General features: G+C 37.0%; 1 protein-coding gene across 1 annotated transcript; it reads right to left on the bottom strand.

Annotated features, from left to right (window-relative positions):
• Positions 1-1416: 1416 nt before the first annotated feature.
• Positions 1417-5142, bottom strand: PPDPFL (pancreatic progenitor cell differentiation and proliferation factor like). Its single transcript, XM_032841188.1, has 5 exons — positions 4952-5142; positions 4701-4799; positions 3093-3164; positions 2892-2991; positions 1417-1671 (listed from the first exon to the last, which is right to left on the bottom strand). The coding sequence occupies exons 1-5, from the start codon at positions 5013-5015 to the stop codon at positions 1659-1661; spliced, it is 348 nt and encodes a 115-aa protein (XP_032697079.1). The 5' UTR covers positions 5016-5142; the 3' UTR covers positions 1417-1658.
• Positions 5143-12487: the final 7345 nt, after the last annotated feature.

The raw sequence follows: 12487 nt of genomic DNA, 5'->3' as shown, positions 1-12487 counted from the left end.
TACTAACAACCATGTGTGCTCTTCTGGATGTTTAATGCAACATAAAATTAGTGACATCAACCTGAGTGAATTCACCATCCATAATTTTGAAAGTCTTACATCTTCATCGAAAAATATTTGCAGGGCGCCTGGGTGGCTCAGTGGGTTAAAGCCTCTGCCTTCGGCTCAGGTCATGATCTCAGGGTCCTGGGATTGAGTCCCGCATCGGGCTCTCTGCTCAGCGGGGAGCCTGCTTCCTCCTCTCTCTGCCTACTTGTGATCTCTCTCTCTCTCTCTCTGTCAAATAAATAAATAAAATCTTTAAAAAAATTAAAAAAAAGAAAAATATTTGCAAGCAGTATACAGAAACCTTTCAGCTGAAACTCATTTAATATTGTCTACCCCGTATTGAGCATATTGAGGAAAGAAGGGAATATTCTAGCCAAAGTAGGGAATATTTCTGTTCATAAAATGTGTCCAGTGCTTCTTTTTTTATAATAACATCCATTATTTTCTAATTATATGCAAAAACATATTAGAAATTTAAGAAGATACAGAAAAAAGATAAAGAAGGAAATGAAAATCACCTATAATTCTATTTCCAGAAATAGTCACTATTACCATTTTGGTGTATTTCTTCTCAGTCTATTATTATGGATATGTACATATCTAACACAACTAAAATCACACCATTTATAGATTATTCTATATTGTTAAATATTATTTAAAATCATTAATTTTATTTTTTATTATGTTCAGTCAACCACTGTATAGTACATAATTAGTTCTTGAAGCAGTTTTCTATGATTCGTTAGTTAAGTATAACACTCAGTGCTCATCATGGCACATGCCCTCAATACCCTCGAGTTGTAAAAGTGTACACAATAACAAATTAAATATGTATACAGGAGTATATTTTAACAGGTAATATATTTATGGGGATGTTTTCTATTTCCAATGTTCATGATTAGAAATACAATTTTTGCAACTGCTCTCTACATTTCTTAATTCAGTGACATTTAAATATTCTTAAGCATCAATGTTTCACTTTTTTAAAAAAAAGTTTCACCTTTAAAGGTATAATAAATCATTCATCAGACATATAGAGTACCTACAAATTTTTAGAAACTTGAAAACTTTTTGAAAAATAATGTGGATTTTAAAAACAGTCTACTTCATACAAATCACTACATTTAAAGTCTCTTATTACTTCAAAAAGGCACGTTTTCAAAAGCATTCTTTTTTTTAAGATTTTATTTATTTATTTGACAGAGAGAGAGAGATCACAAGTGGGCAGAGAGGCAGGCAGAGAGAGAGGGAAGCAGGCTCCCTGCTGAGCAGAGAGCCTGATGCGGGGCTTGATCCCAGACCCTGAGATCATGACCTGAGCCAAAGGCAGAGGCTTAACCCACTGAGCCACCCAGGCACCCCTTCAAAAGCATTCTTTTCCAGTGTTCTCCATGTTGCGCTGATGCCACTTGCAGCAAGTCCGTATAATGAGGAAAATGCCTAATCTTTTGCCGTATGGGTGGCTGTAGAGATACTATCCCAGAAATGTGTTCTCAAGCAGATTTCTGTCTTCTTATAATGAAGAAAAGTCATCTGGAATAGCTTGGTACTGAAAGGTGTTGTTCACAAATATAGCACCTTGACAGGTAGAGTCTTGTTGATTGTCAGAATCAACTACTAGTGCTGTATAAAATAGTCAGCAATTACAACAATGTTCATTGAATTGTCATACACAGTTAGCTAAGAAATGCTTAGCTGCAAGTTGTCTTTATAGTCAAAATAAAGTGGAAAAATGAGTGAAACAGTTACCTAGGTAGTTCAAATTAATATACTTAATAGAGTGAAAAATATATGTTTTCAACAATTAACCTCACTTTTTTCTCTTTGATTTTTAAAATTATCAATATTTAATTGATTATATTTCAAATTTATATATGTAAAAAATTCATTAAAACCCTTATGTTAGGATCTATGAAATCCATTATTACTCTTTTTATTCTATTTAGTAAATAGTCATTAGTTAAGTGTGTAAAAAAGTAAGTATTTTAGAGACCCTTAGAATAACAACTGTGTTATCCAGTGTGTTAGGGTTCAAAACATGTAGAAACACTTGTATGCAAAACCACCAATTCAATATTCTATCTAGTAATTAGCACCGTAAGGAGGCCAGTCAAAGCCAGGAGTGGGACTAACCTAGGTTGTCTAGGACACGGACTAAACAATTGTTTTCTGTTTTTTGTTAAGGTAGTATCTGATAGTTTTCTCCATTGGAAAATTACTATTTTCCCCTTTGAAATTAATAAATATTTTCTGTTTTTTGTTAAGGTAGCATCTGATAGTTTTCTCCATTGGAAAATTACTATTTTCCCCTTTGAAATAAATAAATATTTATTTATATTCCCTATAAATATTTATTTGTCACCATTTATTTTAGCGCCCATTGTTAATCCTTGCCTAGAACAGTTACTACTGTAAAATATGTCAAAAGGTAATTCTCTATCATTCCTTCTATATTTATTAATTGGAATACTGCAATAAAGAACTTTCCTTTTATTAGAGTAAATAATTGTTATACGTTTCCTGAAAGAACTAGAAAAACAAATTTAGAACTTTGCCTTTGACTCCCAATCCATAACCTCTAAACAATGATAAAAATTGGCATGTGACTTTCAATTTCTCTTTAGTGACAGAATTAGAAGGAGTGCTCATGATTTGACTGACAGTTAACAAAAACGGGGAAACATAGGTCTTCTCTATCTCAATCCCCCAAGTATGCTTTATATTAAAGCCTTCACCACCCTCAAGAAACAACTGTGATTTATCCCTAATGTTAACATAGTAATTACTACCTATATTTTATTCTGATAAGGAAACACCTTTATCAGAGAAAAATTAAAACGTACCCACTAGCCCACAGATCTTCTCTTCTTACATCTGAAAGGACAGGGTCACAATGGAAAAAGGATTTAAACCACCAGCTGGATTCTTCCACTTTCAGTAACCCTATCAAATAAAAGTCATATTACCCCCTTCTCAAACACATTTGGAAGATTAGAAACAAGGAAAATAATGAGGGTGATGCTGATAAGAAATAAACCAAATACCTTGTTGGGATTTGTCATCAAGAATGATGTTAACAGAATCAGTTAAAGAGCTAACTGAAGAAATACTGGCCTCTGTAAGAAATAAATGGGAATCAATAAACAAATAAATAATGGCCAAACACACATAGGCATATTGTTTTTGCATAAACTCCCAATTATCAAGTAACATGGTTTGAAATCATTTACTCCTAGATCATTTTCATGAATCAAAAAATGGATTGAATTGTCAATTAAGAAGTTCTGGAAAAGGCATATTCCATGTTTTTTTAAGTTTAAGATAATTTTTAAAGATATGTCATAACGTACGAATGTTCATTCCACAAAATTTTGATGGTAGAGCTTATGATACACCTAGTTGGTTGTAACACTCAGGTTTTCCAGATAGTCATCATTTTTCTCTTGTCTGCATAGACTTATTAGCTGCCTTCCTGTTTTGCTACTTTATTTCAAAATCTCTCTGCTTTCTCTGAGAACCCTTCCTAATTTTCTGGGATCTCTTCATGCTTTTCTGGTGGGCAAGTTCTTGCTAATATCCGTGGGCTATGTTGACCACCAGATCAAGCCTAGAAGAGAGTTACTTGGAAGAGCAACAGTCTCCTAGCATACTCTTACATTTTCTATTAATAGGGTATATTTATTTCCATGCTGGACAATGCTGTGTCTCTCCATAGATATAGATGTAGAATTTAAAATATAAGTGTCATCAAATTCAAAATCTTAGTACAAAATCAAGAATGAATATTAGAAATATTACATGGGCATATATTTAAATTTTCTACAAAAGTTACAAACTTAGAAATAAAGGAATTATTTCTAAAGAATAAACATTTTATTTGTTTTATCATACTTGTATCTTAGACCTGTAAGTCTTCTAAGTGATCAGAATATAAAAATAACTTTTATGGGTATAATAACACTAAGTAAATGGAAACAGTTTAACAATTTTGAAAAAGAAGAAGTCAATAAACATTTGCAACTTTTATCTACAAACAAAACATGATATTAGAATTTTCTACAGGTGGGCATATTTTCATTAAATGATCATTTGTTTCTGAAATGATTGCTTCATTCTAGAAATTTCCAAATTTTCCTTAAGAAGCTATGATTTTCTATTCAGCTATGAATATTCACAGATGGATAGATAAATAAAGATAAAACTGCCAAACAGAACCTGACCTATTATCCAAGAGAAAATGGAAATTAAAGAATCCTTCAAGCAGTCATGTTATCCCTTCTTTTCTAAGAAATACATAGTATTTTCTTTATGTAAAATTATCAGCTTTTAATGTATCCTATTAAATGCAAGATACATGAAATTAAAACATAATTATGAAACATAAGCTTATTTTCACTTATTTATAAGTGTAATAGTTTCATCAATATGCTATAATATAACATAGTTTAAACAAAGAGCTAAGCCTTGACAATATTGATTCAGAGGGGTCTGAATGAGTTCTATTCCTATTTTCTTCACTGTCAAAAACAATTGTCAAGCCTTGTCCCTGAAGTTCCGACCAAGACACGATATGTAGGTTAATAATATCTCAGAAACATCACCTCAAATCACATTCTCTAGGAATATAGTACTCTAGTGATGATACAACTTACTTCGATAATACTGATTTTTGGCCAGCAGGCAACCAATGGAAGGTACTGATGCCATTGTTTTCCCTGTGCAAAAGCACCAGAGAGACTGTGAACAGCAATCTGCAAACAGTGACAAGGAAAGAGAGGTTGTTAATTGCACAGAGTTTCCTTTCATAAATATATCTCCAACTACAAAAAATGCCCGCAACTTATTCTATCTGAAATAATCCTAACAGAAAAAAAAAGTGTTAACACAGCCATGATATACTCACCTATTTGTTTTCTCCAACTTGTTCTTTTAAAATAAATGTGTTCTAAGTATTCCTCAGAAAGCATGCACTGAAAAAGTGGAGGTGATCCAGAAAGTACTGAGTTCTGCAGGCCAGGAGCACACTGCAGCAAATGTGGGTGTGCTCCAGGACCCCTGAGCACACCTTATATTTAGAAGGTTGAAACCTGAGCTGTGGGCACCACAGAGGGAAGTGAAGCTCTTCATCTGTCCGCCCTTCAGCATGTCAGAGTGCCAACCAGGGCTGCTGGCAGCAGGGACAGACTCTGTAAGGTCAGGACTTATTACTGCTGGTTTCTGCAGAATGGAAAGTGATGCCCATGAATTCTCTTGGCCTTCCATATTATCTCACACTGGGGAAAGCACCAGTCTAGGTATCACTGGGGTTGGGGGTGGGTGGGTTACCGTGGCAGCCAGTCTGCAGGCCAGCTGAGGGAACTGGTCATACCCACAGACACAATGATGCAAAACAGAGCCACAGGAATAACTCACAAGGAGGAGCTCCTTGATTCACTGAAGTCCTATGGGAAAGGACATGCACTGCAGAAATGTATGGACAGTGAGGTAGAAATTCCAATGAGACTGATAAAAGACAGGGATGATCAGTAATGAGGGAAATTAGTGACATTATGACATTGTATCAGTATTATTTATTGATTCAAAAGTTATAGTTATATTCTATTTTTGTAGCGTCTCTTAATGTGAACTGTTTTGCCATTTTATAGACTCGGTTTATCATGAATCTAATCAGGGCTCCCCTTTACACAAGGGTGGAGGGATTTTCAGTCCTGTTTCAATTTATCTAGTAGCTATTAGTTTTATCAGCTTAAACCACACAAAATTACTTATGTTAGTTAGTTCCAAATATATTTAAAACTTTGATTTTATTATGCCATCGTGGTTCTTTCTGTCTAGTCCACCTGGTTATGGCTTACTTAGGCTTTTCTTTTTCTGTCTTAATTAATTTTGCTGGGAGTTTCCCTATTATATTAGATCTGTCAAAGAACTATTTGACCTCTTTGTTTCTTGATCTTTATAGTTCATTATTTTTGTATTATTTATTGTTTTTCTTTTATTTTAAGATTATTCTTATTGGAGGAGGAGTCAAGATGGCGGAGAAGTAGCAGGCTGAGACTACTTCAGGTTGCAGGAGATCAGCTAGATAGCTTATCTAAAGATTGCAAACACCTACAAATCCAACAGGAGATCGAAGAGAAGAAGAACAGCAATTCTAGAAACAGAAAATCAACCACTTTCTGAAAGGTAGGACTGGTGGAGAAGTGAATCCAAAGCGACGGGAAGATAGACCGTGGGGGGAGGGGCGGGCTCCCGGCAAGCGGTGGAGCAACGGAGCACAAAATCAGGACTTTTAAAAGTCTGTTCCGCTAAGGGACATCGCTCCAGAGGCTTAACCGGGGTGAAGCCCACGTGGGGTCAGCGTGGCCTCAGGTCCCGCAGGGTCACAGAAGGATCAGGGGTGTCTGAGTGTCGCAGAGCTTACAGGTATTAGAACGGGAAAGCTGGCTACAGAGACAGAGCCGAGGAGTGACTCTCAGCTCGGGGTTACCTTGAACCGGTCGCGGCTCGGTCAGCTCGGAGCGCGGCCGGAGGCCAGGGTGACGGGAGTAATTGGGCGCTGTTCTCTGAGGGCGCACTGAGGAGTGGGGCCCCGGGCTCTAGGCTCCTCCGGGCCGGAGACTGGGAGGCTGCCATCTTCATTCCCGTCCTCCGGAACTCTACGGAAAGCGCTCAGGGAACAAAAGCTCCTGAAAGCAAACCCGAGTGAATTACTCAGCCCGGCCCCTGGTAAGGGAGGTGCAACTCTGCCTGGGGCAAAGACACTTGAGAATCACTACAACAGGCCCCTCCCCCAGAAGATCAACAAGAAACCCAGCCAGGACCAAGTTCACTTACGAGAAGTGCAGTTTCAATACCAAGGAGAGCAGCGGAATTCCAGAGGAGGATAAAGCAAAGCACGGAACTCATGGCTTTCTCCCCATGATTCTTTAGCCTTGCAGTTAATTTAATTTTTTTCTTTTTCAGTTTTTTTTCTCTTCTTCTGCTAATTTTTTTTAACTTTTACCCTTTTCTTTTTTAACGTTTTTTAACTAGTTTATCTAATATATATATATTTTTTTCCTTTTTATATTTTTTCATTATTGGTTTTCTTTTTTTGTTTCTTTTTCTTTTTTCTTTTTTTTTTTTTTCTTTCTGAACCTCTTTTTATCCCCTTCTCCCCCCTCACGATTTGGGATCTCTTCTGATTTGGCTAAAGCATATTTTCCTGGGGTTGTTGCCACCCTTTTAGTATTTTACTTGTTCCTTCATATACTCTTATCTGGACAAAATGACAAGGCGGAAAAATTCACCACAAAAAAAAGAACAAGAGGCAGTACCAAAGGCTAGGGACCTAATCAATACAGACATTGGTAATATGTCAGATCTAGAGTTCAGAATGATGATTCTCAAGGTTCTAGCTGGGCTCGAAAAAGGCATGGAAGATATTAGAGAAACCCTCTCAGGAGATATAAAAGCCCTTTCTGGAGAAATAAAAGAACTAAAATCTAATCAAGTTGAAATCAAAAAAGCTATTAATGAGGTGCAATCAAAAATGGAGGCTCTCACTGCTAGGATAAATGAGGCAAAAGAAAGAATTAGCGATATAGAAGACCAAATGACAGAGAATAAAGAAGCTGAGCAAAAGAGGGACAAATAGGTACTGGACCACGAGGGCAAAATTCGAGAGATAAGTGACACCATAAGATGAAACATTAGAATAATTGGGATTCCAGAAGAAGAAGAAAGAGAGAGGGGAGCAGAAGGTATATTGAAGAGAATTATTGGAGAGAATTTCCCCAATATGGCAAAGGGAACAAGCATCAAAATCCAGGAGGTTCAGAGAAACCCCCTCAAAATCAATAAGAATAGGCCCACACCCCGTCACCTAATAGTAAAATTTACAAGTCTTAGTGACAAAGAGAAAATCCTGAAAGCAGCCCGGGAGAAGAAGTCTGTAACATACAATGGTAAAAATATTAGATTGGCAGCAGACTTATCCACAGAGACCTGGCAGGCCAGAAAGAGCTGGCATGATATATTCAGAGTACTAAACGAGAAAAACATGCAGCCAAGAATACTATATCCAGCTAGGCTATCATTGAAAATAGAAGGAGAGATTAAAAGCTTCCAGGACAAACAAAAACTGAAAGAATTTGCAAACACCAAGCCAGCTCTACAGGAAATATTGAAAGGGGTCCTCTAAGCAAAGAGAGAGCCTAAAAGTAGTAGATCAGAAAGGAACAGAAACAATATACAACAACAGTCACCTTACAGGCAATACAATGGCACTAAATTCATATCTCTCAATAGTTACCCTGAATGTTAATGGGCTAAATGCCCCAATCAAAAGACACAGGGTATCAGAATGGATAAAAAAACAAAACCCATCTATATGTTGCCTACAAGAAACTCATTTTAAACCTGAAGACACCTTCAGATTTAAAGTGAGGGGGTGGAAAAGAATTTACCATGCTAATGGACATCAGAAGAAAGCAGGAGTGGCAATCCTTATATCAGATCAATTAGATTTTAAGCCAAAGACTATAATAAGAGATGAGGAAGGACACTATATCATACTCAAAGTATCTGTCCAACAAGAAGATCTAACAATTGTAAATATCTATGCCCCTAATGTGGGAGCAGCCAACTATATAAACCAATTAATAACAAAATCAAAGAAACACATCAACAATAATACAATAATAGTAGGGGACTTTAACGCTCCCCTCACTGAAATGGACAGATCATCCAAGCAAAAGATCAACAAGGAAATAAAGGCCTTAAATCACTCACTGGACAAGATGGATATCACAGATATATTCAGAACATTTCATCCCAAAGCAACAGAATACACATTCTTCTCTAGTGCACATGGAACATTCTCCAGAATAGATCACATCCTCAGTCCTAAATCAGGTCTCAACCAGTATCAAATGATTGGGATCATTCCCTGCATATTTTCAGACCACAATGCTCTGAAGCTAGAACTCAATCACAAAAGGAAATTTGGAAAGAACCCAAATACATGGAGACTAAACAGCATCCTTCTAAAGAATGAATGGGTCAAACAGGAAATTAAAGAAGAATTGAAAAAATTCATGGAAACAAATGATAATGAAAATACAACGGTTCAAAATCTGTGGGACACAACAAAGGCAGTCCTGAGAGGAAAATATATAGCGGTACAAGCCTTTCTCAAGAAACAACAAAGATCTCAGGTACACAACCTAACCCTACACCTAAAGGAGCTGGAGAAAGAACAAGAAAGAAACCCTAAATCCAGCAGGAGAAGAGAAATCATAAAGATCAGAGCAGAAATCAATGAAATAAAACCAAAAAAAAACAATAGAACAAATCAACGAAACTAGGAGCTGGTTCTTTGAAAGAATTAATAAGATTGATAAACCCCTGGCAAGACTTATCAAAAAGAAAAGAGAAAGGATCCAAATAAATAAAATCATGAATGAAAGAGGAGAGATCACAACTAACACCAAAGAAATATAGACAATTATAAGAACATATTATGAGCAACTCTATGCCAACAAATTTGACAATCTGGAAGAAATGGATGCATTCCTAGAGACATATAAACTACCACAACTGAACCAGGAAGAAATAGAAAGCCTGAACAGACCCATAACCAGTAAGGAGATTGAAACAGTCATCAAAAATCTCCAAACAAACAAAAGCCCAGGGCCATATGGCTTCCCGGGGGAATTCTAGCAAACATTTAAAGAAGAACTAATTCCTATTCTCCTGAAACTGTTCCAAAAAATAGAAATGGAAGGAAAACTTCCAAACTCATTTTATGAGGCCAGCATCACCTTGATCCCAAAACCAGACAAGGACCCCATCAAAAAAGAGAACTACAGACCAATATCCTTGATGAACACAGATGCAAAAATTCTCACCAAAATACTAGCCAATAGGATTCAACAGTACATTAAAAGGATTATTCACCACCACCAAGTGGGATTTATTCCAGGGCTGCAAGATTGGTTCAACATCCACAAATCAATCAATGTGATAAAACACATTAATAAAAGAAAGAACAAGAACCATATGATACTCTCAATAGATGCTGAAAAAGCATTTGACAAAGTACAGCATCCCTTCCTGATCAAAACTCTTCAAAGTGTAGGGATAGAGGACACATACCTCAATATTATCAAAGCCATCTATGAAAAACCCACCGCAAATATCATTCTCAATGGAGAAAAACTGAAAGCTTTTCCGCTAAGGTCAGGAACACGGCAGGGATGTCCATTATCACCACTGCTATTCAACACAGTAGTAGAAGTCCTAGCCTCAGCAATCAGACAACAAAAGGAAATTAAAGGCATCCAAATTGGCAAGTAAGAAGTCAAACTATCACTCTTCGCAGATGATATGATACTATATGTGGAAAACCCAAAAGACTCCACTCCAAAACTGCTAGAACTTGTACAGGAATTCAGTAAAGTGTCAGGATATAAAATCAATGCACAGAAATCAGTCGCATTTCTCTACACCAACAACAGGACAGAAGAAAGAGAAATTAAGGAGTCCATCCCATTTACAATTGCACCCAAAACTATAAGATACCTAGGAATAAACCTAACTAAAGAGACTAAGAATCTATACACAGAAAACTATAAAGTACTCATGAAAGAAATTGAGGAAGACACAAAGAAATGGAAAAATGTTCCATGTTCCTGGATTGGAAGAATAAATATTGTGAAAATGTCTATGCTACCTAAAGCAATCTACACATTTAATGCAATTCCTATCAAAGTACCATCCATTTTTTTCTTCAAAGAAATGGAACAAATAATCCTAAAATTTATATGGAACCAGAAAAGACCGCGAATATCCAAAGGAATATTGAAAAAGAAAGCCAAAGTTGGTGGCATCACAATTCCGGACTTCAAGCTCTATTACAAAGCTGTCATCATCAAGATTACATGGTACTGGCACAAAAACAGACACATAGATCAGTGGAACAGAATAGAGAGCCCAGAAATAGACCCTCAACTCTATGGTCAACTAATCTTTGACAAAGCAGGAAAGAATGTCCAATGGAAAAAAGACAGCCTCTTCAATAAATGGTGTTGGGAAAATTGGATAGCCACATGCAGAAAAATGAAATTGGATCATTTCCTTACACCACACACGAAAATAGACTCAAAATGGATGAAGGACCTCAACGTGAGAAAGGAATCCATCAAAATCCTTGAGGAGAACACAGGCAGCAACCTCTTCGACCTCAGCCACAGCAATATCTTCCTAGGAACATCGCCAAAGGCAAGGGAAGCAAGGGCAAAAATGAACTATTGGGATTTTATCAAGATCAAAAGCTTTTGCACAGCAAAGGAAACAGTTAACAAAACCAAAAGACAACTGACAGAATGGGAGAAGATATTTGCAAACGACCTATCAGATAAAGGGCTAGTGTCCAGAATCTATAAAGAACTTAGCAAACTCAACACCCAAAGAACAAATAATCCAATCAAGAAATGGGCAGAAGACATGAACAGACATTTCTGCAAAGAAGACATCCAGATGGCCAACAGACACATGAAAAAGTGCTCCACATCACTCGGCATCGGGGAAATACAAATCAAACCCACAATGAGATATCACCTCACACCAGTCAGAATGGCTAAAATTAACAAGTCAGGAAATGACAGATGCTGGCGAGGATGCGGAGAAAGGGGAACCCTCCTACACTGTTGGTGTGAATGCAAGCTGGTGCAACCACTCTGGAAAACAGCATGGAGGTTCCTCAAATAGTTGAACATAGAACTACCCTATGACCCAGCAATTGCACTGCTGGGTATTTACCCTAAAGATACAAACGTAGTGATCCGAAGGGTCACGTGCACCCGAATGTTTATAGCAGCAATGTCTACAATAGCCAAACTATGGAACGAACCTAGATGTCCATAACAGACGACTGGATAAAGAAGGTGTGGTATATATACACAGTGGAATACTATGCAGCCATCAATAGAAATGAAATCTTGCCATTTGCGATGACGTGGATGGAACTAGAGGGTATCATGCTTAGCAAAATAAGTCAATCGGAGAAAGACAACTATCATATGATCTCCCTGATATGAGGGAGAGGAGATGCAACATGGGGGGTTAAGGGGGTAGGAGAAGAGTAAATGAAGCAAGATGGGATTGGGAGGGAGATAAACCATAAGCAACTCTTAATCTCACAAAACAAACTGAGGGTTGCTGGGGGGAGGGGTGTTGGGAGAGGGGGGTGGGGTTATGGACATTGGGGAGGGTATGTGCTAGGGTGAGTGCTGTGAAGTGTGTAAACCTGGCGATTCACAGACCTGTACCCCTGGGGAAAAAAATATATGTTTATAAAAAATAAAATTAAAAAAAAAAGATTATTCTTATGTCATTTATTTAAAAATATTTTGCTAACTACCATTATGACATTTCTTGAATGTTTGATTTCAGGATG

Source organism: Lontra canadensis, unplaced genomic scaffold, assembly GCF_010015895.1.
Source record: "Lontra canadensis isolate GAN:19392208 unplaced genomic scaffold, GSC_riverotter_1.0 scaffold121, whole genome shotgun sequence".
In the NCBI taxonomy this organism is placed as follows: Eukaryota; Metazoa; Chordata; class Mammalia; order Carnivora; family Mustelidae; genus Lontra; species Lontra canadensis.
This window is presented reverse-complemented; position numbering and strand designations above follow the sequence as displayed.

Excerpts from the sequence above, each read along its gene's own strand:
- PPDPFL (XM_032841188.1), bottom strand. The coding sequence starts at position 5,015 with ATGCTTTCTGAGGAATACTTAGAACACATTTATTTTAAAAGAACAAGT. Across the intron at positions 4,800-4,951 it reads AAGTTGGAGAAAACAAATAG|ATTGCTGTTCACAGTCTCTC; the intron begins GTGAGTATATCA and ends CACTGTTTGCAG. Across the intron at positions 3,165-4,700 it reads CAAAAATCAGTATTATCGAA|AGGCCAGTATTTCTTCAGTT; the intron begins GTAAGTTGTATC and ends TATTTCTTACAG.